Below are 21,138 nucleotides of genomic sequence, written 5' to 3' on the forward strand. Positions count from 1 at the left end.
AAAAGTTAAAGGAAAATCCATGAATTTGATCCATGGTGTCATTATGTAAAAAAAAAAGTACTTGAAAGGTTTGAGTTTTATTGATTGATTTGACATGTTTTAGTTTGTTTTGGGATGGAATGAATGTTAAAAGTTGAAGTGACAATCATGGTTATATCATGGAGGATATTCGGCCAAAATAGAAAATGATAGGGGAGGGATTTTGAATGATTGTTATGATGAACTATATTTAAGCTTGAAATGATATGTGTTGGAAGAAAACAAAACTAATGTAAGATTAGGTTAAGTGTATGTTGTTAAGGTTTGTTGCATATGTTTAATTGTAAAAGGAGAAAGTGAGAAATGAATGGTTTATTTTTGTTGTGTTAATAATTCTAAACAAGAATATTAATGTATGTAGTGTGGAAATAAAAGGGAGAAATTCCAAAGGAATGAGTGTCTCTATTTTGGCCAAATTTTGCTATGTTGTAGATGAAAGGAAATTATTTGAATGTCTTGATTTAGATTTGGTTTAGATGTGTGATGCAATGATGCTAAATGACCTTGGATAATATTATTTACACATGAGAATTAGTTGGAAGTTGAAAAAGATTTTCAAGGGGTGAAAATTCTTATTGTCCAAAATTTTAGTTGAAGAGAGGCTACTGTGATTGTTTATTTTGAGCCTGAAAAAGATATAACTTAGATTTAGTTTTTATTTTATTTTATTTTATGAATGTTGTAGGTATGGATGTTAGATTTCAAATGAAATGGATCTTGATTAATTTAGAGTTGTATTACTCCAGATATAAGCTAAACACTAAGTAATGGTCTAAACCGATATAAATCCTGATAAATTTTGGATGCTATAGTGATTTTTGAATTTGAACCTTAAAATAATAAAGTTTGAAGTTTGTTTCTCTACCAAAGTTATATGTATGAATGTTATTTTTCAAATTGAATTAGTTTTGATTAATTTGGAGTGATATAATTCTGTATATGAACTAAAGACTGAGGATAGGTTCAAACTGATATAATATTGGACACATTTTTTATGCTACTATACAGAGTGATTTTATGTTTGTAAATGAAAAAATTAGGTGCTACTTTCTTAATGAAAGTTGTAGCTATATGTTTCAGTTTTCTATAGAGACAATCCATGTTAAAAATTGAGTTTTACAACTTCGGTTATGATTAAAACATTGGACAATATTTAGGGTTGGTTAGGCTAAATCAACTAGAATTAGATAATTTTTAATCTTTTCTTGGAATTGTTGTTGAGTAAGGGTTTTAACATATGAATTTACAAGAATGAATATGAACATGAAAATGTACAAGGGTATGAGATTTTAAGGATTTTCCTTGCTATTGGTGTAAAAGTAATAGTTGAATGAGAATTTAAATAAAGTTATGATGCTGGTTGTATTATTGATGATAATTGAATTCCTGGTGGTATATGGGAGGCTGTGGGGATTAGACATCAACATGAAAACAATAATACATACACAAACTCAAGGTAGGTGCCTTGCATTTTGCCTCATCTGTAAAATATTTTTAAATTCTTTTTAAACTATATTTTCTTTAAATGTGTTTACCATATGAATGTGAATAATAAGAACGATCATGATTAATTAGCTACCTTAAAGGGAACTAAAGGCGTCAAAGTAACTAATTGTCGAGTTGATAATGATTCAATAAAGGTGAAATATGATGGTTGTCATCTAAAAATGTGATTATGCCTTAGTAATTAAGTGTTGATTCTTGATTAATAAAGTATCTATAATGTAGTATGTTTGTACTTGAATATTAATATGTATAAAACTAATTACCCAGTAATGAGTTAGTGACATTAGTTCGGTTGATGACCAAAACATATGACTTGACAAGATGGTTTAATAAGAACATAAAATTGATTGAAAAGATGAATTAACAGTCTATAATAGAGCTAGTGGCATTAGTTGCATTAATGACTGGGATATACGTGATTTAGCTAGTGGTTTTGTGGTTAACAAATAATATGTGTTAACGACTCATCAAATTGGTAATGAAATGTTAGAAGAAGCCAAATTGTCACAACCAAAACAATAATATTCTAGGGACTTTAATGATCCATGTCTAGTGAGTTGTTTAAAATGTGTTTTAAAAGTTTAGATTGTTACACGAAGTTGCTTGTGTGTTGATGATATCAGAATTCATGACAAGTTTTATGTCATAAACGGCTAGATGAAATTTGGATAGGGTTTGTATAAAAGAAGCTCACCTGAAATTTCATTAATCAAGAAGGTTTCCATCGGAGACCATAAGTCGAAGTAAAATGGCTAGATGAAATTTGGATAGGGTTTGTATAAAAGAAGCTTAACCAAAATGTTATTAGTCATGAAAGTTTCAATTGGAAATCATAAGTCGAAGTAAAATGGTAGCCTTAGATATTTTGAAAACGAGTTAAAATAGTGTGAAGGATAATAACATGGTAGTTATTATGAAAAAAAAATAAAAAAGAAAATGAGACGAGGTAATGATAATTACAGATTTTGAGAGATTAAACTAAGTTATTAATCGCGCAAGAAGTTTTTAATGGCAAATCACATGTTAGGAAAACACATGTATTTGATCAAAATAAATTGAATATTAAAAAAATCAAAAAGGGATAAGTATGCTATAAAATGAAATGTGACACAATTTAAAATAATTACAAATTGATAACTTGAGAATGGTTCAAATAAGTGGAACATCTACTGAAATTTCGGTAAGGTATTCTTAAATAATATAAAGATTGAAATATGATACTATTATGTTATATATATATATATATATATATATATATATTCATTCTATTTTTCTAAGTTCAAATTTCAAAAAAATTAAAAAAATATTAAATTATTGAAATGTTACACTACCAGTCATTTTATCTAGAAAAAATAAATATAATTATTAGAACCAAGAGAATAATACATTATTTAATACATTTTCCTTACTTCTAAAGAATTTTTTTTTGAAATCTAGCTAATTTTTCATTATCTCGTAATTAATAGTATGAATATGAATCTCATATATATTTATCTTATTAAAGATCGTAAAACAATAATTACTATAGATTCTGCAAGATCATAGTAGCTCCTTTTTGATTAATGATATTTCTTTTATTTTAATTTAAAAGTTTTTTTCTCCCTCCAACCACAATTAGATTAAGCATCTATCTAGCTGTAAGGCACGAATAAAACAATTATATATAGTAAATAAAAGTTTATTTTATTGCTCTTCACACGACCTCTAGTAAGATGGTTAGTATCTATGAATTCTTTTGTCCAAACAATCCAAAACATTTTCATTTTTTATATATACCAAACAAAATATTAAAAAAACATGCAACTATTTGTAAAAAAAATTCAAAAAACAAGGAGAAAATAATATTCTTGTTATCAAAAGAATTCTTTTCTTCATTTTTTTAAGAACACTATCTTTTGAATATTTTACTATATTCCAATATTCACTTTTTTGGAGTTACAAACTAAAAGTTAGAATTATCATGTTATATATTAAATTTTAAAGGATTAATTTTATAATTATGTTGATATAAAATGTATGCTTTTAAGATATTCCAAAAAAAAAAAAATTCCAATTAACACATAATCTAATTAAAGTTTACATTACAAATTAAGTGCAATAATTTTTATTTTATTTTATTTTATTTTATCTAAGTCCTTTTAGAGAGTACTTTTTTCCCCGATCAATGGAATTATAAAGAAAAAAACAACATTGAACAACATCGTCTATCACCTAACAGCATGCAGGACCCATTTGAATAGTTAATCTTTTTTCTGCAGACTTTATTGGACCCTCGTGCTTTTACCAGTCCTCAGATCCCTGCTGCTTCAGCTAATTCCCTTCATTTTCTAGTCCCAGCAAAGTTGCTTTTAGCTAGTTGATCCTTTGCTTGCGTAGAAAAATCAAGACTAAAAAAGAAAGATGCACAAGAGAAAGAATTCACGATTCAAAGCTTCACAAGAAAGCATGACCGAAGAGCCTCAAGCTGCAGGCACAAGTTTGGTAGGGAAATTGATCTGTTGTTGTTTGTTAAATCCAAGTCCTGTTATGGATACCAGGAATGAGGAAATTAGTTCAAGATCAAGAGATTTGGAAAACCGTGCTTGTGGAGAGAGGCACCATAGATCAGCAGGTAAAAGAACTCCCACAACTTCTTTGCTTGATAGATCTAAGGTTTATGGTAGAAAGAAGGACAAAGAGTTCATTCTTGAATTGTTACTGGAGAGAGAAGTAGCTAGCAATGGTAGAGTTTGTGTGGTTGCCATAGGTGGGGAGGAAGGAGTTGGCAAGACCACTCTAGCCCAGCTTGTGTACAACGATTCCACAGTGGCCAACGCTTTTGATTTGAGAGCTTGGGTTTTTGATTCAGAAGATTTTGATGTTCGGAGCATAACAGGGACAATCCTCCAGGAAGTTACCAAGGATGAGGCTTGTAAGCTTAGTGGAGATTTGAATTTTCTTCAGGTGAAGCTAAGAGAGAGACTTTCTGGAAAGAGAAGTTTGATCGTGTTAGATGATGCTTGCAATGTGGGCTATGACCAATGGGATCTTCTACGCCAACCCTTTGCTGGTTCTGAAGTTAAAATAATTGTCACCACGCGAAACAACAGCGTCCCACGAATCATGGCTGCCATTTCCACTCGCCATCTAGAGGTGTTATCAGATGACGATTGTCTTTCAGTGTTTTTAGATCATGCACCGCCAGAACTGAAGTTCGTCGACGCAGATCCGAAGCAACAAGCAATAGTGGCAAAAATAGCAAGCAAATGTAAAGGCTTACCACAGGCTGCAAAATATCTGGGGGGAAGACTGCGCTCTGCTCACTGTACTCAATGGGAGAAGATATACATATCGAATTGTGAGATATATATTTGAGGATGAGTGGCAGTGACTGACAAGATTAATAACACGATAATTAAGAATGCATGTTTATCCAGCCAATCTCTCGAAGGAGATGTTCGAGAGTTCTTTTGCTCATGTTTTTTTCTGCGTTTTTTTAAAATATTTTTAGTTTGAAAAAACATAAAGTTAATGTCTTTTATTGTTTTATAATAATTTTAATATACTAAAAAAAAACTGAAAAAAGATAATTTCATTAATTTGCTGATATTTTATATATGGACTTTGCCATTAATTCAATCACTGACTGGAAATCTTGTGCTCCAAGGTGATTTGTTTGGACGAATGATCAGTTGATCTAGTGAATTGAGATTTTCAATACGGATGATTAAAGTTTAAGAGAAATCTATCAACATATTCTCATAGATTGCACCATCACATTCTTATATATATATAAGAAATAATTAATTATATCGATCTTTTAATTATAAGACTCTGCTCATTAATTATTGAAAATATATGTTTGACCTCACAATCATTAGTTTTAATGAAAATATATAATTGATAGAATATATATATATATATATATATAAAACCCCTTGGTTATGGTCATTAACCTCTCAAATAATAAAAAAATGAAGGAAGAATTGATACAGAAAGATTGGCGGGGATAGATATCGGGTTAATATATGAGCATTGCGTGTAGTAGCTTGATTGTTAAGGAATCTCAAGGTATTCAATGGCAGAAATATTAAAATCTCAACAGAATGCTTTTCAACTAATTAAAAGCCAAAGTCAACCTCAACCAATCAGACTCGGCCGAGTCTGGAAGCAAGACGCGATCTGGCGAAGATGCAGAAATCAATCGAACCGCATCCCGCAAGCTCTCAACGATGATACATATTGTGCTAGTCCAGCTCACTGATTGAAGTTTCTTACCTCCATGCATGGAAGTTTCCACATGCTGACAAGTCAAAGCAGAATAGTTGCAGTGAAACAAATAACTAAGCTGGATCGATCTATTTGGTCAGTTTATACAAACCACTAAGGAAAAATCCAAACAATTTAATGAAGGGTCCCTAAGGAGGCCTACCACGCAATATCATTGTTCATAAAAGACTTTTAAGACTTTCTTTTTGTCTCCCACTTGCTTCGAAAATTGTCATTGTATTCGAATTCACATACAGGTAGGGTGAGACCGAGACTAGTCCACACTGGCCTCTTCGTTCGTGTTTTGTGCTTTCATATCAGCGCACCATATTTGAAGACATATTAAGTATCACTGTTTTCAACAAGCAAGATACTCCCTCGTTTCAGTACCCTTCATTCATTGATCTTGACATCTTACCAGGTTCACCAAGGTTGCCTCTGACTGCTTGATCAAGACGAAAACCAAAGATGCATAGGAGGGGCAATTCACGATGTAAGGCTTCATCATCTAATCAAAACATGACCTGTGAAGCTGCCGGCACTACAAGTAAGGTAAGAAAACTGATCCCTTGTTGTTGATACCAAGAAAGATCAGGGAATTAGTACAGGATCACGAGATGCGAGAAAGAGATGAGGAGATAAATTCATGAGGTTTGAAACACTCAGGAATAAAACAAGCACACTGTTTTATTTCAATAACAACAAGAATTAGAAGGTTACAAATAATTAAAAACTCTTTAAACACACTCTCTTCTTTTCTCTAGTACTTCTCTCTTGTATTTCCCACCAACAACGTAACCCACGATTTGTTGGCTGATGTGCATTTATGGTAGATAAAAGCATAAAAAAAGAGATTCTTGGATTGTGCTACTGAATTGTGAGGCAATCAACGATGATGGGGTTTATGTGATTGCTACAAGTAGGAAGGGAGGGGTAGGAAAAATCACCGTAGCTCAGATTTTGCGTCATGTTGATATAGTGTTGAAGTGTTTTGAATTAAGGCTATGGGTTTTCGTTCTTGATGTTTTGTTAACAACAACAATTCTTCTGCAGGCAATTCCTTTGGAAACTTGTAAGTTGAGCGATGATCTGAATTTGCTTCAATTGATGCTAAGAGAAAAGCTTTCTGGTAAGAGATGCTTGATTATCTTAGACGATGTATGCAAGGTGGACAGTACTGAGCAATGGGATCTTCTATGCAGACCCCTTTCAGCCGCCTTTCAGCCGCCCGCGCGTGGAGTTAAGATAGTTATCACAACAAGAAACGATGGCGTCCCATCGATCATGGGTGGCTTTTCACACCACCATCTAGAGGCATTATCAGAATATGATTGCTTGTCAGTGTTTGCACATCATGTTTTAGAAAAGCAAAATTTGATGCAATCCAAATCTGCAAGCTTTTGGGTAAGAATAGCAAGCTAGTGTAAGGGCTTACCGTTGGCAGCAAAATTTTTTTGAGGGGAAGCTGCGTTCCACGCTAAAAGATATCAAATTGTGAGATATGGGATATATATACATGAGAGAATGAATGGAGTTTTTCCACCCCTATGTTGCCACAACAGGATAGTTTTTTATGGTAGCCGACGGATTTGTACCATTTGTTGCCGCACTAGTTTGTCCCTTGAGGAGTTAACTGTATGTACTGATGGCTGCTGCAATATTCCGAATAAGCTGAGGAAATCATGAGGTAATTTACTGTTTGTAACTAGCACAACACAATCACTTTTAGCTAGAAATTAGTTCTTAAATTAACAGTGAGGATCTTAACCAGCACAAGCACGATTAGCGATATTGAAGGAAGGAACTGGTTAGGACCGGCGCCAATTTTATGTGCTTGATTTCAATTTATTTACAAGGCAATAATATTCAGTTAATTATACTAGTTTTATACTTGATAACCTGCAATAAAAACAAAGATAAAATACATTTAATCCCATGGTGCAGCATGTTGGGAATCCTAGCTTTCATGCATCTTCACTTCGTTCTTATTTTTTAGCAGCTAGTACTTCAATGCAATGGAGTCCTGGGTTGGATGAAGGCAATTCATCAGTGCCTGATTGTGAGCACTCTTCGACTTTCAAACACCGATCATTTTGCAGTTTCCATGGAGGTATGGGATATCGCTAATTGAACGGTGCGTTATCAGTAACCTAACGAATCTTCCCTATTCACCTTTACGTGTTCCATGGCATATACAGGAGTATTCAACGAATGAACAAGGATCTTCTCATGGTTTGGCCACATTGGCTGTGGAAAAACAAGGGGGGATTCCAGATCTTGGATCGCTTTTCGTATCTTCTTTGTAGAGCTTTTGGCTGGCTCGGATAATTCAGGTATGGAATATTATATCTCTCACACACACACACACACACACACACACACACACACACACACTAGCTAGCTAGCAGTACTGCAATAAAATCTGCATATTTTGGCACACCTTCAAAGAACTGTATGTGGTAGAAGCAAGGTGCGCGTATAATTTCTACAGAAATGATCTCTAGCTAGATATTGCTCCATATTATATATATTGGCACAATCAGTCAGTTGAATGCACAAGTCTTGTGTTATATATAGCTAAATCCAACAGAACTTAATCATGATCAGACCAACAAAAAGGGAAATGAGGGGGGAAATGTCAATAGCGCGCAGTATTAGGAAATATGGTATGATCAATGCGAAAGGCGAGTCGTAGGCGAGTCAGGTTCTTTTATTTATTAGTTTACAGAGTGTGATCCTATATAGAGACATAGTCTTGGTTGGGCGAAGAACATATCTGCAGTAAGATCGATCGACCAAATTCCTCCTGGAGTTGGTGATGATGGAGCTGCACTGAGTGTACGTGGGGTTCAATTTCTAAGACCTAGGCTGCAATATTGAGCTTGGGTGGCCAAACCACTCGCGGTACAGGTGAATGCATCAAAATCTAGGTGAGATTCTATCAACTTCTTTTTATTTAATTTTTATCTATAAAATATTATTTTATTTAAAAAATTGTCTAAAACAACGCTATTTTAAATAAAAATTAAAAAATTATTAATTTGCAGGTTGACCTATCCCACCTGTAATCTAATTTTGAACCAAGTCTCTTATAGGATTGATACTCCATTTTTTTTATCATATATATATATATATATATATATATATATATATATATATATAGAGAGAGAGAGAGAGAGAGAGAGAGAGAGAGAGAGAGAGAATTCAAGTGTTTTCAATGTAAGAAAAAAATTACATGAATGAATTGCTCTCGTATAAATATTACAACTTTTTTTCTTATGTAGAGAAAGCAAATAATCAGTTATTAATTGAGAAATTATAATAACAAGATAAACAGCTCTCTCTCTCTCTTTTTTTTTTTTTTTTATGAGAGAGAGATTCCAAAAAATAATTTTATTAGATCTCCTTTTTTTTAATTGATCTCAAATTGATTTTTTTATAAAAAAATATAAAAAGAAATTATAATAACAAGATAAACAGTTTTTTTTTTTAAATGAGAGAGAGATTCCAAAAAATAATTTTATTAGATCTCTTCTTTTTTTTAATTGATCTCGAAATTGATTTTTTTATTAAAAAATATAAAAAGAAGAATCTTGTTTATAAAAAATTAAAAATTATGGATGCCAAAATTTGATGGAAAAAAGAAAAAAGATATATTTTATTTTGAAGAATCAGGTATGCTTAGTTTCAGAATAATAAGGCACTTTGTATTTTTTAAGACAAGACGGGAAGAAAAACTTCATCTCATCCCACCCACGTTTTTCAAACCTTGCCTTTTGAAAACTTTTATGATAATGATTATTTTTTTAAAAAAATTAAAAATAATATATTTTTTAATTTTACTTTTTTAAATGAACATATTAAAATAATAATAAATACACTAAAAAAATTAAAATAAATAATTTTAAATTTTAGCAAAATCATGCCTAGCCGATAACCAAACTGACTCTTAAAAGTGAGGAAAACATCTTGTTGCTTTATTTAGCAAAAAAACAAATAAATGCAATGTTAAAATTAGAGTTTTATAATTGTTAAGATTTAACTTGATAAGATAAAAATTTCCTCACAAAAAGAGATTTGCCTTAAACCTTAGATAAAACCAATAAATAAAAATAAAACTTAGATTAACAATCAATCAATAATACATTTTATCTTAGATAAGGTGCAATAAGATGATACATCTTTTTCTTATGCAACTAGTTTCTTTACTCGCACTCTCGCAAATCATAGGTTTTCTAATGACAATAATACTAGGTAACGACTCCCTCTAATCATAACTTTATGATTAAACCCAAAAACACTCTTCAATTCGATAAGACAACCCCGTTATTTAATGTCGCTCACATCACGAGAGGGCGGTGGCTCCACTGGGAACTTGCTTGACTTAACTTTGTTTGCTTGTTTATTTATTTATTTTTGTTGGTCTGAATAATTTAATTTTAACATGTATTTTTTAATATATTATTCATGTGTATTTCTTTATATGCTCCTTATGCATAAGTATATTGAATATGAATTAATTTTTTTATACATTTTAATTTTTAAATAAATTTAATTTTAGATTAAATGGGGGAATAGAGGTCTGTTTTGTTTTTTTTTTTTTAACTGAGAGAGATTTCAAAGAATAATTTTATTATATCAATATAAAAAGAATAATCTTGTTTATAAGAACACAAAATCACGGGTACAAAAAATTGATGGAAAAAAAGAAAAAAATATATTTTATTTTAAAGAATTAGGTTTGCTTCACTTCAGAATATTAAGGTACCTTTTTTTAGAAGAAAAGACAGGCAGGGAAGCTTCGTCTGGTCCCACGCTTCTCACACCTTGCCTGTTGAAAACTTTGACAATTCATTATCTTGTTGCTTTATTTGGCCGTTATCTCTGTTTTGCGCGCTTTCTTTTTCTTTATTTATTTATTTATTTATTTTAAACAAATTATTTATTTCTTTGTGCATACGATTTCTTTTCCAAAGTGAAATGATTCTATCTCTAGACTAAAGGACGGAATAATTAATTTAAAAGTTGAAAATTCCATCCAAAAGTAGCCGATGGTCAAATTACAAATCAATTTGAACACCATCTTATATCAAATCCACGTGGAAGCGGCAGTGGACAGCACCACTCTTATAAAGCTTTTTTATATTGGGCCAAGAATAATTTAATTTACTCTTAATTGTTTTCGGCATCGCAAAAGGGTTCGAATCAAGACACCTTGTCAGTAATAAAGTATGTAATTTAATTAAAGTCAAGTTTTTGTATGGACCGACTTTAATTAAAGATATCGATATGTTCAATATTTTAAAAAACTATTTTGCTTGGAAAAATTAAAAAATCAAAAAACATTTTCTTATTAAAAAAAACAATAAAAATTCACAATACAATTCCATCATCAGTGAAATAAACGGTGATAAGCCGCTGTCGACAATAAAATATTCTCCGTGCGAAATCGTTCGAACTAGAACGAATATCGACAGTTTCTTTCTCTCTTTTTTCGTGTTTGGTAAAGGGCATTGAAGAAGAGATGAAAGAAAAAGAAAAAACCCTTGCCGCCTCGCCGGAACCTAAAACGAGTACCTTTACTTTCCAGGTAACACACAAACCCTTGTCGCCTCGCCAGATTACAACACCACTTTTACTCTTCCTGTTTACATCATACAAACCCGATTCTTTAGTTTCTTTCTTTCCTTCGATCTTGCTTTAATTTCTAAGCGATAGCCATTTGCAAGCTACCCAGAGGCAGCAATTTAATTATGGCTCTTGTTATCGGAGACGCTATCCTTTCAGCTACAATCAGCCATATAATCAACCAATTAGCCTCTCTGGAGCTACTCAAGTTCGCTCGCAGAGGAAAAATCCACTCTGATATCAAGAAACTGGAGGCAAATTTGCATATGATCCATGCTGTTCTTGATGATGCAGAAGAGAAGCAGATGGGAAGCCAAGCTGTCAAACTCTGGCTTGATCAGATCCGTGAATTGGCCTATGATATGGAAGATTTGCTCGACGAGGTTTTCACTGAGCTTAAAGAGGAGCAGCGAGCTAGCTCAAGTAAGGCGAAGAGCGCCATACCCGGGTTCTTTTCCTCTTTTAATCCTGGTAATTTGCTCTTAACTTACAAAATGGGCTCCAATATTAAGAGAACTACTGCTAGATTTCAAGAAATTGCTCAAAAGAAGAATAATCTTGAACTTAGAGAGAATGGCAGTGGAGGGGTGTTGAAGAGTAAGTCATTGAAAAGATTGCCCAGTACTTCTTTAGTGGATCTTTCTTATGTTTCTGGTAGGGATACTGATAGAGAGGAAATCTTGAAGTTGCTTTTTAGTGATGAAGGGAATGATGAGTACGGGATTGGTGTGATTCCTATTGTAGGGATGGGTGGTGTGGGTAAGACCACCCTTGCTCAGCTTGTCTACAATGATGAGAATGTAGATAATTTTTTCGATTTGAAAGTTTGGTGCTGTGTTTCTGAGGATTTTGATGTTGTTAGGGTTACGAGAACTATTCTTGAGGCAGTTTCGGGGAGTTACGATGCGAAGGATTTGAATCTGCTTCAACTTAGGCTGAGAGAGAAATTGTCGGGGAAGAAGTTTCTTATTGTTTTAGATGATGTTTGGAATGAGAACTATGATGACTGGACTGTCCTTCGCCGTCCTTTCCAAGTGACATCCCCTGGGAGTAGAATCATCCTCACAACTCGTAATCAAGATGTTGCATTAATGATGAGTGCTTTTCCGTGTTACCTTTTGAAAGAACTGTCATTTGAGGATAGCCTGTCTTTGTTTGCAAAGCATGCACTGGGAAGGTCCAATTTCAGTGAGCTGCCAGACCTGCAGGAGATTGGCCAGAAAATAGTTCGAAGGTGCGGGGGACTGCCATTGGCTGTTAAAACACTGGGGGGCCTCTTGCGCACTAAACCTTATGTTGATGAATGGGAAAGTGTACTTAATAGCAAAATGTGGGATATAGCAGAACACAAGGGCGGCATAGTTCCTGCCTTGAGGTTGAGCTACTATCATCTTCCTTCACACTTGAAGCAATTGTTTGTTTTCTGTTCTATACTTCCAAAAGACTATGAATTCTATAAGGATGAATTAGTGTTGTTATGGATGGCCCAAGGGTTTCTGCCAGATGCAGGAGGAAAGAAGCGGATGGAAGACTTCTATTCTTGTTTTAATGAATTATTATCAAGATCGTTTTTCCAGCGATCAAGCAGCACTGAACAACGTTATCTGATGCATCATCTCATCAGTGATCTGGCTCAATCTATTGCTGGAGAAACGTGTGTCAATTTAAATGATAAGCTGGAAAATAACAAGGTCTTTCCAGATCCTGAAAAGACTCGCCATATGTCATTCACTCGTCGTACATACGAGGTGCTGCAGAGGTTCAAAGACCTGGGTAAACTGAAGCGTCTGCGGACTTTCATTGCATTGCGACTTTACTCTTCACCTTGGGCCGCATATTGCTACTTGAGTAATAATGTATTACATGAGGCACTGTCCAAATTGAGACGCTTAAGAGTTCTTTCATTGAGTGGTTATTGCATTACAGAACTACCAAATTCAATTGGTGATTTGAAGCAGTTACGTTACCTTAATTTCTCTCAAACTAAGATTAAGCGGTTGCCTGAATCTGTGAGCACTCTCATAAACTTGCAGACTCTCAAATTATATGGATGCAGGAAGCTTACTAAACTGCCACAAGGGACTGGGAATCTTATCAATCTTTGTCATCTGGATATTACTGATACTGATAAATTGGTTGAGATGCCTTCATGGATGGGTAATTTGAAAGGTCTTCAGAAATTGTCAAAGTTCATCGTAGGAAAAAAAGAGGGCTGCGGAATTGAAGAATTAAAAGGGTTGAAGAATCTTCAAGGCCGACTTTCCATAATGGAATTGCATAATGTGATAGATGCTCGACATGCAGTTCATGCTAATTTAAGGGGCAAGCACGACCTTGATGAGTTAGAATTGGAATGGTCTAAGAGTGACATTAAAGATGAAGACCGACAACATCAAATTCTCGACTCACTACAACCTCATACAAACCTTAAAGAACTAAAGATTTCATTCTATGGCGGGACAGAATTTCCTTCATGGGTAGGACATCCATCATTTTCCGAAATAGTGCACTTAAAACTGTCTTGTTGCAGGAAATGCACTGTATTGCCACCACTTGGGAAGCTACCTTTACTCAGGGATCTGTGCATACAAGGCCTGGATGCTGTGCAGACTGTTGGTCCTGAGTTTTATGGAGATGGTTCTTCAGTCAAGCCTTTTCCATCTCTGAAGACTTTGACATTTGAGGATATGCAGGAATGGAAATCTTGGTCCGCAGCTGGAGTTGATGGAGAAGCTGAAGAAGAATTTCCTAGTCTTTCTGAGCTTACTTTATGGAACTGTCCCAAGTTGCTTGGCAAGTTCCCTAGCTGTCTTCCTTCCTGTGTAAAGATTACGATTGCAAAATGCCCAATTGTGGTAAATTCAGACGAAAAGCTTCCAGTGCTTAGTGAACTGAAATTAGAAGAATGTGATGAGGTGACACCTAAATGCATGTTTCATAACTCCTCCCTAATCACATTGAAACTTGGGAGCATGTCAAGGCTTACTTGTTTGAAGGGCCAGTTTCTGCAGTCACTGGGAGCACTTAAAGTTCTGGTGATTTCTGATTTTCCCGAACTAACCTCCTTGTGGCAGAAAGGAACTGGATTAGAAAATTTTGAACATCCTCAATTTGTGTCATCGACAGAGAATGGTATGCCCAGCACACATACAAGTTCAAAATTGTCAGGCTGTGGTAAGCTGGATCTTCTGCCAATCCAAAGGGTGCACATGCTTTTGTCTCTTGAGGACCCGTGCATTGAATCATGTCCAAATCTTGTGTTCATTCCTGAAGCTGGACTTTTATCGTCACTGAGACATCTAGTACTTCGGGATTGCAAAGCTCTTAGATTCCTTCCTGATGGCATGAGCAATTGTCCTCTTGAAGACTTGGAGATAGAAGAGTGTCCTTCGCTCAAATGCTTTCCAGGAGGGATGTTACCTGCGACGTTAAAAGGGTTGAAGATTCGATACTGTACAGAATTAAAGTCTCTGCCTGAGGATTTGATGCACAACAAAAATGGCCCTGGCTTCCTGTGTCATTTTGAGCACCTGGAGATCATTGGCTGTCCATCTCTCAAATCCTTTCCTGATGGGAAATTACCACCTCGACTCAAGACACTAAAAATCTGGGATTGTTCCCAGTTGAAGCCTCTTTCAGAAATGATGTTGCATGATGATATGTCCCTTGAATACCTAGCTATTTCAGACTGCGAAGCCCTGTCAAGCTTTCCTGAGTGCCTTAGCAGCTTCAAGCATCTCTCTGAATTAAATTTAAGTAATTGTTCTGCTCTCAAGTTCTTTCCAGGAGATGGCTTTTCTTTCGCTAACCTCAGAACGTTGACTATATACAATTGCAAAAATCTCAAGTCTCTACCTAATGAGATGCGAAAACTCACATCCCTGCAAGAACTGACAATTTGTAGCTGCCCAGCTCTGGAATCCTTTCCAAATGGTGATCTGCCTCTAAACTTGACATCGCTTGAGATCTGGGATTGTGATTGTCTCGACGGGTGCCTGTCAAAGTGGAACTTGCAAAGTCTAGCCTTCCTTAGAGATTTTAGTATCGCTGGTGGATGTTTTTCGGACACAGTTTCCTTTCCAGATGAGAAGTGTCTGCTTCCTGCAACTCTAACTTCTGTTTGGATAGGAAGACTTCCAAATCTGGAATCTCTATCCATGCAGCTCCAAAGTCTTGCGTATCTAGAAGAGCTAGAAATTGTTGATTGTCCTAAATTAAAGTCCTTGCCTAGGGGATGCCTACCTCATGCTCTTGGAAGATTCAGCATCAGGGACTGTCCGTTAATGACACAGCGCTGTTCCAAGCTAAAAGGAGTGTACTGGCCATTGATATCCCACATCCCATGTGTGGAGATAGATGATGGCAATGACATGTAAAGAATTATGGAGTTGCTTGTTATAATGTCTCTTTCATATACATATGTAAAATGTATCCCTTCTGTAATCAATAATATTTTGAATTATCGAAAAAAAGGTGTTCTGTTTCTGACTTGCTGGAAGTTGTGTTTAATTCTAATTTTGAAGGGAGAAGGATTTTTCATGGTATCATGTCAGGTTGTTTGGATATTAATTATCACAGCAGAACTCGTTGCTTCCTGCCCGAAGAATTCAGGCTGTTAATCTCTGTGAATGTGTTCTTTTGTTAAACATTCATTAAAAATCACTTTGTTGGTAAAAGCGCCAATCATAATGTCTAGAATTTATTTCAGAAGAAAAACTGTTTGAATTGGCGCGATCGTTTGGTTCCATAGAGCTCTGGCCACAGTCCGAACCATTTTCAAGCTTTCAGGTGAAATGTTCCTCTGCAGTGTTGTTAGGGAACTCCTTAGGGAGGAGCGGTTATTTCAGGGTGATGAAGAATTGGTATTTGAGCAAGAGTTGGGATTATTTGGTAATCTTCTTGTTTGATGTTTTTCTTCTCTTGGTTAGATATCCCATGCTTTAGTCTTTTGTATTGGTGTGTATCAAACGCTGTCTTAGGACAGGTTGTGAAGCTAAAGCCTCAAAGGTCATTGATACCCATGAAGGTTTGAATCATGAGTTGTTTCCTCCATAATTCCTTCTATGCTTATCTAGGATTGTAATTCATCGACAGTTGCTGCTTGTATGCGCAGCTTGGAAACTCAGCTACACTTGATGTTGGAAAGGATGGAGAACTCATGAATGGAAAGAAAACATCAAGGAGCTAGTAGCATTCATTGAATGGGTAGATTTTCTTGGCGGATCCCATAAATCCAATAATTGAAATTTTTTGAGGAAGAATCTTTTGGTAAGATCATCCTTATTTTTCCTGTATAATCTACAGGCTTGACTTGAACAAGTGTCCATTAGGCGATGAAGAGAATCACATCAATTGACCTAACAGTCTACTGTTTCCTAATGAAACAAAGAATTGCAAACTCAAAGAGTAGTAAGGAAATCAGGCTCTAGACTTCGGCATTGGCTATGGAAGAGGCGTGCCTGCAAGGAAGTGACTGATCAATGCAGATGCTCTCACAGGCTGGATGCTTGGTACCATATGTCCAGCCCCTCTTACAGTTGCGAATGTCAAGTCCCCTTTGTATACTTGTACATACCCACCAACCTGTTCTTCCATTGTTTTGAAATTCGTTTGCTTGAGATAATATAATTCAGTAAATGCTGAAGTGATAAAAAAAGAAGTTTACCTCTCCACCGTAGAACCATGGATACCATTCAGTTTTGATAGGAAGTTTCATCTTGTTAATTGCATACTGGGTAGAAGTGAAAGGTACCCTTCCGTCTGTATCACCACTGCACACCATTGAAACAAATGATCAGCAAGCATATCTTCTGTCAAAACGGTCTTCAGAAAAGAAAGGGAGGGTGGTGGTGAAAACTGATATAAACAAAAAATGACATGTTATTAGTCAAAATTATCAACCTTTTTCCATCAAAACTAAAGAGATCTACCATTCTTTTTTTAATATTCTCAAGCAATGGGGTTTATGAATTTGTCCTTTTAAGGGACAAATTAGAAAATCGGCACACAAAATCATGTTTTGGGGAATTAGCGTGCTTAAAAAATATGATATTTAGTAATTGTCATGTTTTTAAAATACAGCAAGATAAAACTTTAATTATTTGGCTCAACTAATCGACTAGTTTTTAATAGTTAGTGAAACCAATTGACCAGTTCTAAAAATAATTAGAAAAATTTCAAAATTGCAAAAATCAGGGGGTTTCGGTGAGATTCTTGATATCTAAAGATTTGATAATCTATATAGCAATGCAATGGCTACTACAAGGAAAATGACCTCTGAAAATTCTTGTAAAAATTTAAGTACGATTCAATAATCAGATTAAAAGTTAGTCTTTTTGAGCCATTATTCCAGTTTAGCGCGACTAGACCTCCTATTGAGTCTAAACCTATCCCACTGGTTCATAAATGCATATGTTAGGCTATCCATTTAATCTGTTTGGGGCAGATCCTCATTTAGTTATGATAGAGCCACACTTTACTATTTAGAATCACCCGTTACCGTAAGCTTGATAACATCATTGACATTGAAAAACAGAGGACAACTAATGTGTGAACAATAAATTTTTGCGATCGTAATTGGAATTTATTTTTTAGTTTACAAGTTGGATAAATATGTATATTTTGACTCATAAAACATATTTGCAAGAAAAATCATTAAATTATGGTTTTTGAATGAAACAATCAATCGGTTCATACAACTAGATATAATCAGTTGGCCAATTAAGCCAGATGATTTTAGAGTTTCACCTTGCCGCTTTAAATGGTGAAACTCTAAATCATTTGCTTTAGAAGCATGGCAAGGTGAAAGTATGCTATTTCACTAATTTGTTTTTTCAATTTGTGTTTCTTTGTCAAGATTTTAAAACAAAAGCATGATTGTTTTTATGTATTAAAAGTGTTTTTAAAAAAATTATTATTTTATTTATTTTTTTAAATAATTTTTTTTGATGATTTTAGATCGTTTTAATTTGTTAGAAATCAAAAATAAATTTTAAAAAATAAAAAATATATTATTTAATACATTTTCAAACAAAAAATAATTTAAAAACCACTCACTATCTCAATACTAAAAATTCCTGTAATTGAAACTTTAACTAAAGGCCTTCCATATTGAAGATCAAGTTTTAACTACTTTTAATAGCACTTTTGATGGGCAATTCTTTTTAAATGTTGGCAGGGGATGGGCCATTCTAATTATTCAGGACACACCACTTCCATTTCTTGGTGAAAACCTGGGAGACCTTCGCAAAGCTTGGTACCATTAGCAAGGCGCTATGGCATTTCTCCAGCAACAACACGATTAATGTTACTAACCTGAATAACCATACTCGAAGTCCATTTTCCATCAACTCCTTTAGCAAGGGAAGAATGGTAGAGGCACTGTCAGCCCAGTTGAAATCGCCGCATGGTTCCCAATCATAAGTGAGCTTGGTGACATTGGCATGCATGGCTTCTTGGACGTCAGGTCGATTAAGGTATGCATACACGTAATAATCACTGCAGGGATCGAAGTTCATCAACTGCCACACAAAGTAGTTCCAGCTAAGTCACGTATATACTTGATTATTAATCAGGTTTCTAAAATAATTGATCATCAGAAAAACCTCCGAGTTTCAATTCCATACTCGACAGAATTAACTTCCAATTTCGCTAAAAAACAGAAGTAATTTGCCCAGAAAATAAGTGAAAACTTGAACAAAGTATTATTGTTATTCATGCATTTTTTTTCTTCTTTTTGTTGAGAAGAACTTGTTTTTACTTACTGAAGTCTTCCTGGGCCTCGATGTGAGATTTCCGTCAAGGCACAAGGGACCATAGATGTTGTAAACATCAATAGCATTCCAAACATCTGCATCTGTTTTCAACAAGCTATGACGACACTCGGCAGATTCATGGGCTCTTGAGAAATCACAGTAACGTCGGATTTTACGCAAGTTGTCATATGAAATCAGAGCATGGGTTCCAAAGAAGTCATACATCCCTTGATTATCGGTTTCATCATCTATCGCAGCATTTCCAATCTGCACCATAGCAATGTGGATGGACCTCACACATGCATTTTGTTAAGAATAAACATCCTGTATTATTAGCTTAATCTTCTGGATTGGATGAGAGTTCAATTTCAATAATGTGCTCATCAGAAATTTCTTGAGATAAATTATGGTGATTGATTAAAAGCAAATAATTACTCTACTTGAAAAAATCAAGTTGTTGAAACTAAATTAAGCTAATAAGTGTGAGGGATGCGAAGAAAGAACTCCATGTGTTAAGAAAATGAACAGATTAAAGGAGGGGAGACGCATACCAGGATCCCTTTGAGGTTGACAATAGTCGTATTAGCCTTCTTATTATGGTGAAGAACAGTATGTGCAAGTTGAGGCGCATAGTGCCCTGCATAGCTCTCTCCGGCTATATAAAAATCTCTGTTTTTGTATTCGGGAAATCTCTCTAACCAATTTACAAGGAAACTATAATTTTCTGCAGCTGTTTGTCTATCTCCATTAGTCTTCCACGTTGAATTAGAGTATGAAAATCCTACTCCAGCAGGGGACTCCACAAACAAAACATTTGCAACTAAAAAAAAAAGCATCTCAAATTAATATATCAAGAAAATCCCCAAGAAAACTAACCTCATTTTCAACATTATTCTATTGAAAGACAAGAATAAACATTGAAGATAAATCATGCCATTATTCCATGAATATCTGTTTCTGTAAAGAGTTTTCCCGTTGCTGTGTACACGAAATGGTCCAAGCTCTTGCATCGCCCCATAAGCCAATGATGAACAACCAGGGCCTGTGTCAATATGAAGCTACTCCATCACAAATCAACTACAAAGACGTTGCATAATTTAATGGGGTAAATTAAACATTAATTCCTAAATTATCTTATTTTATGTGGTTACGTTTTCCAAGGACTAATTGTACCTTTACTAATATTTCTGTGAAGATTCTTCAGAATTTATGGGGTACGTTATGACATTTGGAATAACTTTGTCTGATCTCAAATATGAAAATGGCAAGGGCTTTGATAAATAGAGTAAGGAGTAACGAACCTCCATTTAGCCAAAGAAGAAGAGGCAAGTGCTCCTTTGAATGCTTATCAGCTTCAACAAAATAATAATAGAATGCCGCACCAGCAGTTTTATTAACAGTAATATAGCCACCGTACTGTGAGAATCTGACATGGGGTTGTCCAGGCAACCTTTTAATTCTATCTTTCTCTTTCGATCCCTCTTTACGAGGATGACACTTCGATTTACCTAAAAGCGTATTCATTTCCTCAAATTGGTTCGTATCAATCACCTCGAAAGGACGCGTATCAATACTATAATCTCTACTAAACTTGGCTTTATAGAGATTGTCAAGTGCTTCACCTTGGTTCTTGACGCCATGACTTTGAGCTACAAAACGTGAAAGGGTTACAAGGAAAACAAGAAACAAAGAAGGTCGTCTATTTCCCATTGCGTTTTCTTTCTCCCTCTCTTCAAAACACAAAAGGAGAAGGTTTAGGCGGCTTGGTTCATGGCTTTGGATAAAGAATTAATTTATATATACGATCTTATGATAGGAATAACCTAGCATGAGACAGAACGGATTTCCCATATTCAATGCTGTATTTTTGCGTGTCAGGATTAGATTGTTTACCTAAATTCCTAATCCTGTTTGGGAAATCTTAATTTCTTCTGGGAAGAAATACTCATCAGCTTAATTTGTT

The 21,138-nt window shown here is 34.7% G+C and overlaps 4 protein-coding genes across 5 annotated transcripts; 3 read left to right on the forward strand and 1 right to left on the reverse strand.

Moving 5' to 3' along the window:
* The first annotated feature begins 3,746 nt into the window (after positions 1-3,746).
* LOC133682911 (putative disease resistance RPP13-like protein 1) lies at positions 3,747-5,061 on the forward strand. Its single transcript, XM_062106454.1, has one exon. It carries the CDS (start codon positions 3,946-3,948, stop codon positions 4,897-4,899), a length of 954 nt encoding a protein of 317 aa, XP_061962438.1. The 5' UTR covers positions 3,747-3,945; the 3' UTR covers positions 4,900-5,061.
* A 993-nt stretch (positions 5,062-6,054) lies between these two features.
* LOC133697131 (putative disease resistance protein At3g14460) lies at positions 6,055-8,866 on the forward strand. Of its 2 annotated transcripts, XR_009842837.1 has the most exons (5): positions 6,055-6,345; positions 6,847-6,922; positions 6,996-7,480; positions 7,793-7,903; positions 7,992-8,866. XR_009842837.1 is itself a non-coding variant. In XM_062119549.1 (2 exons), the coding sequence occupies exons 1-2, from the start codon at positions 6,262-6,264 to the stop codon at positions 7,213-7,215; spliced, it is 453 nt and encodes a 150-aa protein (XP_061975533.1). In that variant the 5' UTR covers positions 6,055-6,261; the 3' UTR covers positions 7,216-7,672. The 2 variants fall into 2 exon arrangements, 1 of the variants encoding a protein (XP_061975533.1); XM_062119549.1 differs by lacking the exons at positions 7,793-7,903; positions 7,992-8,866 and having other exon boundaries at positions 6,847-7,672.
* Positions 8,867-9,388: 522 nt separating this feature from the next.
* Positions 9,389-15,968, forward strand: LOC133705755 (putative disease resistance RPP13-like protein 1). The gene has a single exon (XM_062131144.1). The coding sequence runs from the start codon at positions 11,547-11,549 to the stop codon at positions 15,795-15,797; it is 4,251 nt and encodes a 1,416-aa protein (XP_061987128.1). The 5' UTR covers positions 9,389-11,546; the 3' UTR covers positions 15,798-15,968.
* A 668-nt stretch (positions 15,969-16,636) lies between these two features.
* LOC133688177 (serine carboxypeptidase-like 40) lies at positions 16,637-20,889 on the reverse strand. The gene is made up of 7 exons (XM_062107577.1): positions 20,477-20,889; positions 20,110-20,217; positions 19,727-19,995; positions 19,185-19,442; positions 18,736-18,941; positions 17,087-17,192; positions 16,637-17,004 (listed from the first exon to the last, which is right to left on the reverse strand). Exons 1-7 carry the CDS (start codon positions 20,883-20,885, stop codon positions 16,864-16,866), a joined length of 1,497 nt encoding a protein of 498 aa, XP_061963561.1. The 5' UTR covers positions 20,886-20,889; the 3' UTR covers positions 16,637-16,863.
* Positions 20,890-21,138: the final 249 nt, after the last annotated feature.

This window comes from Populus nigra, chromosome 1 (genome assembly GCF_951802175.1).
Source record: "Populus nigra chromosome 1, ddPopNigr1.1, whole genome shotgun sequence".
Classification (NCBI taxonomy): domain Eukaryota; kingdom Viridiplantae; phylum Streptophyta; class Magnoliopsida; order Malpighiales; family Salicaceae; genus Populus; species Populus nigra.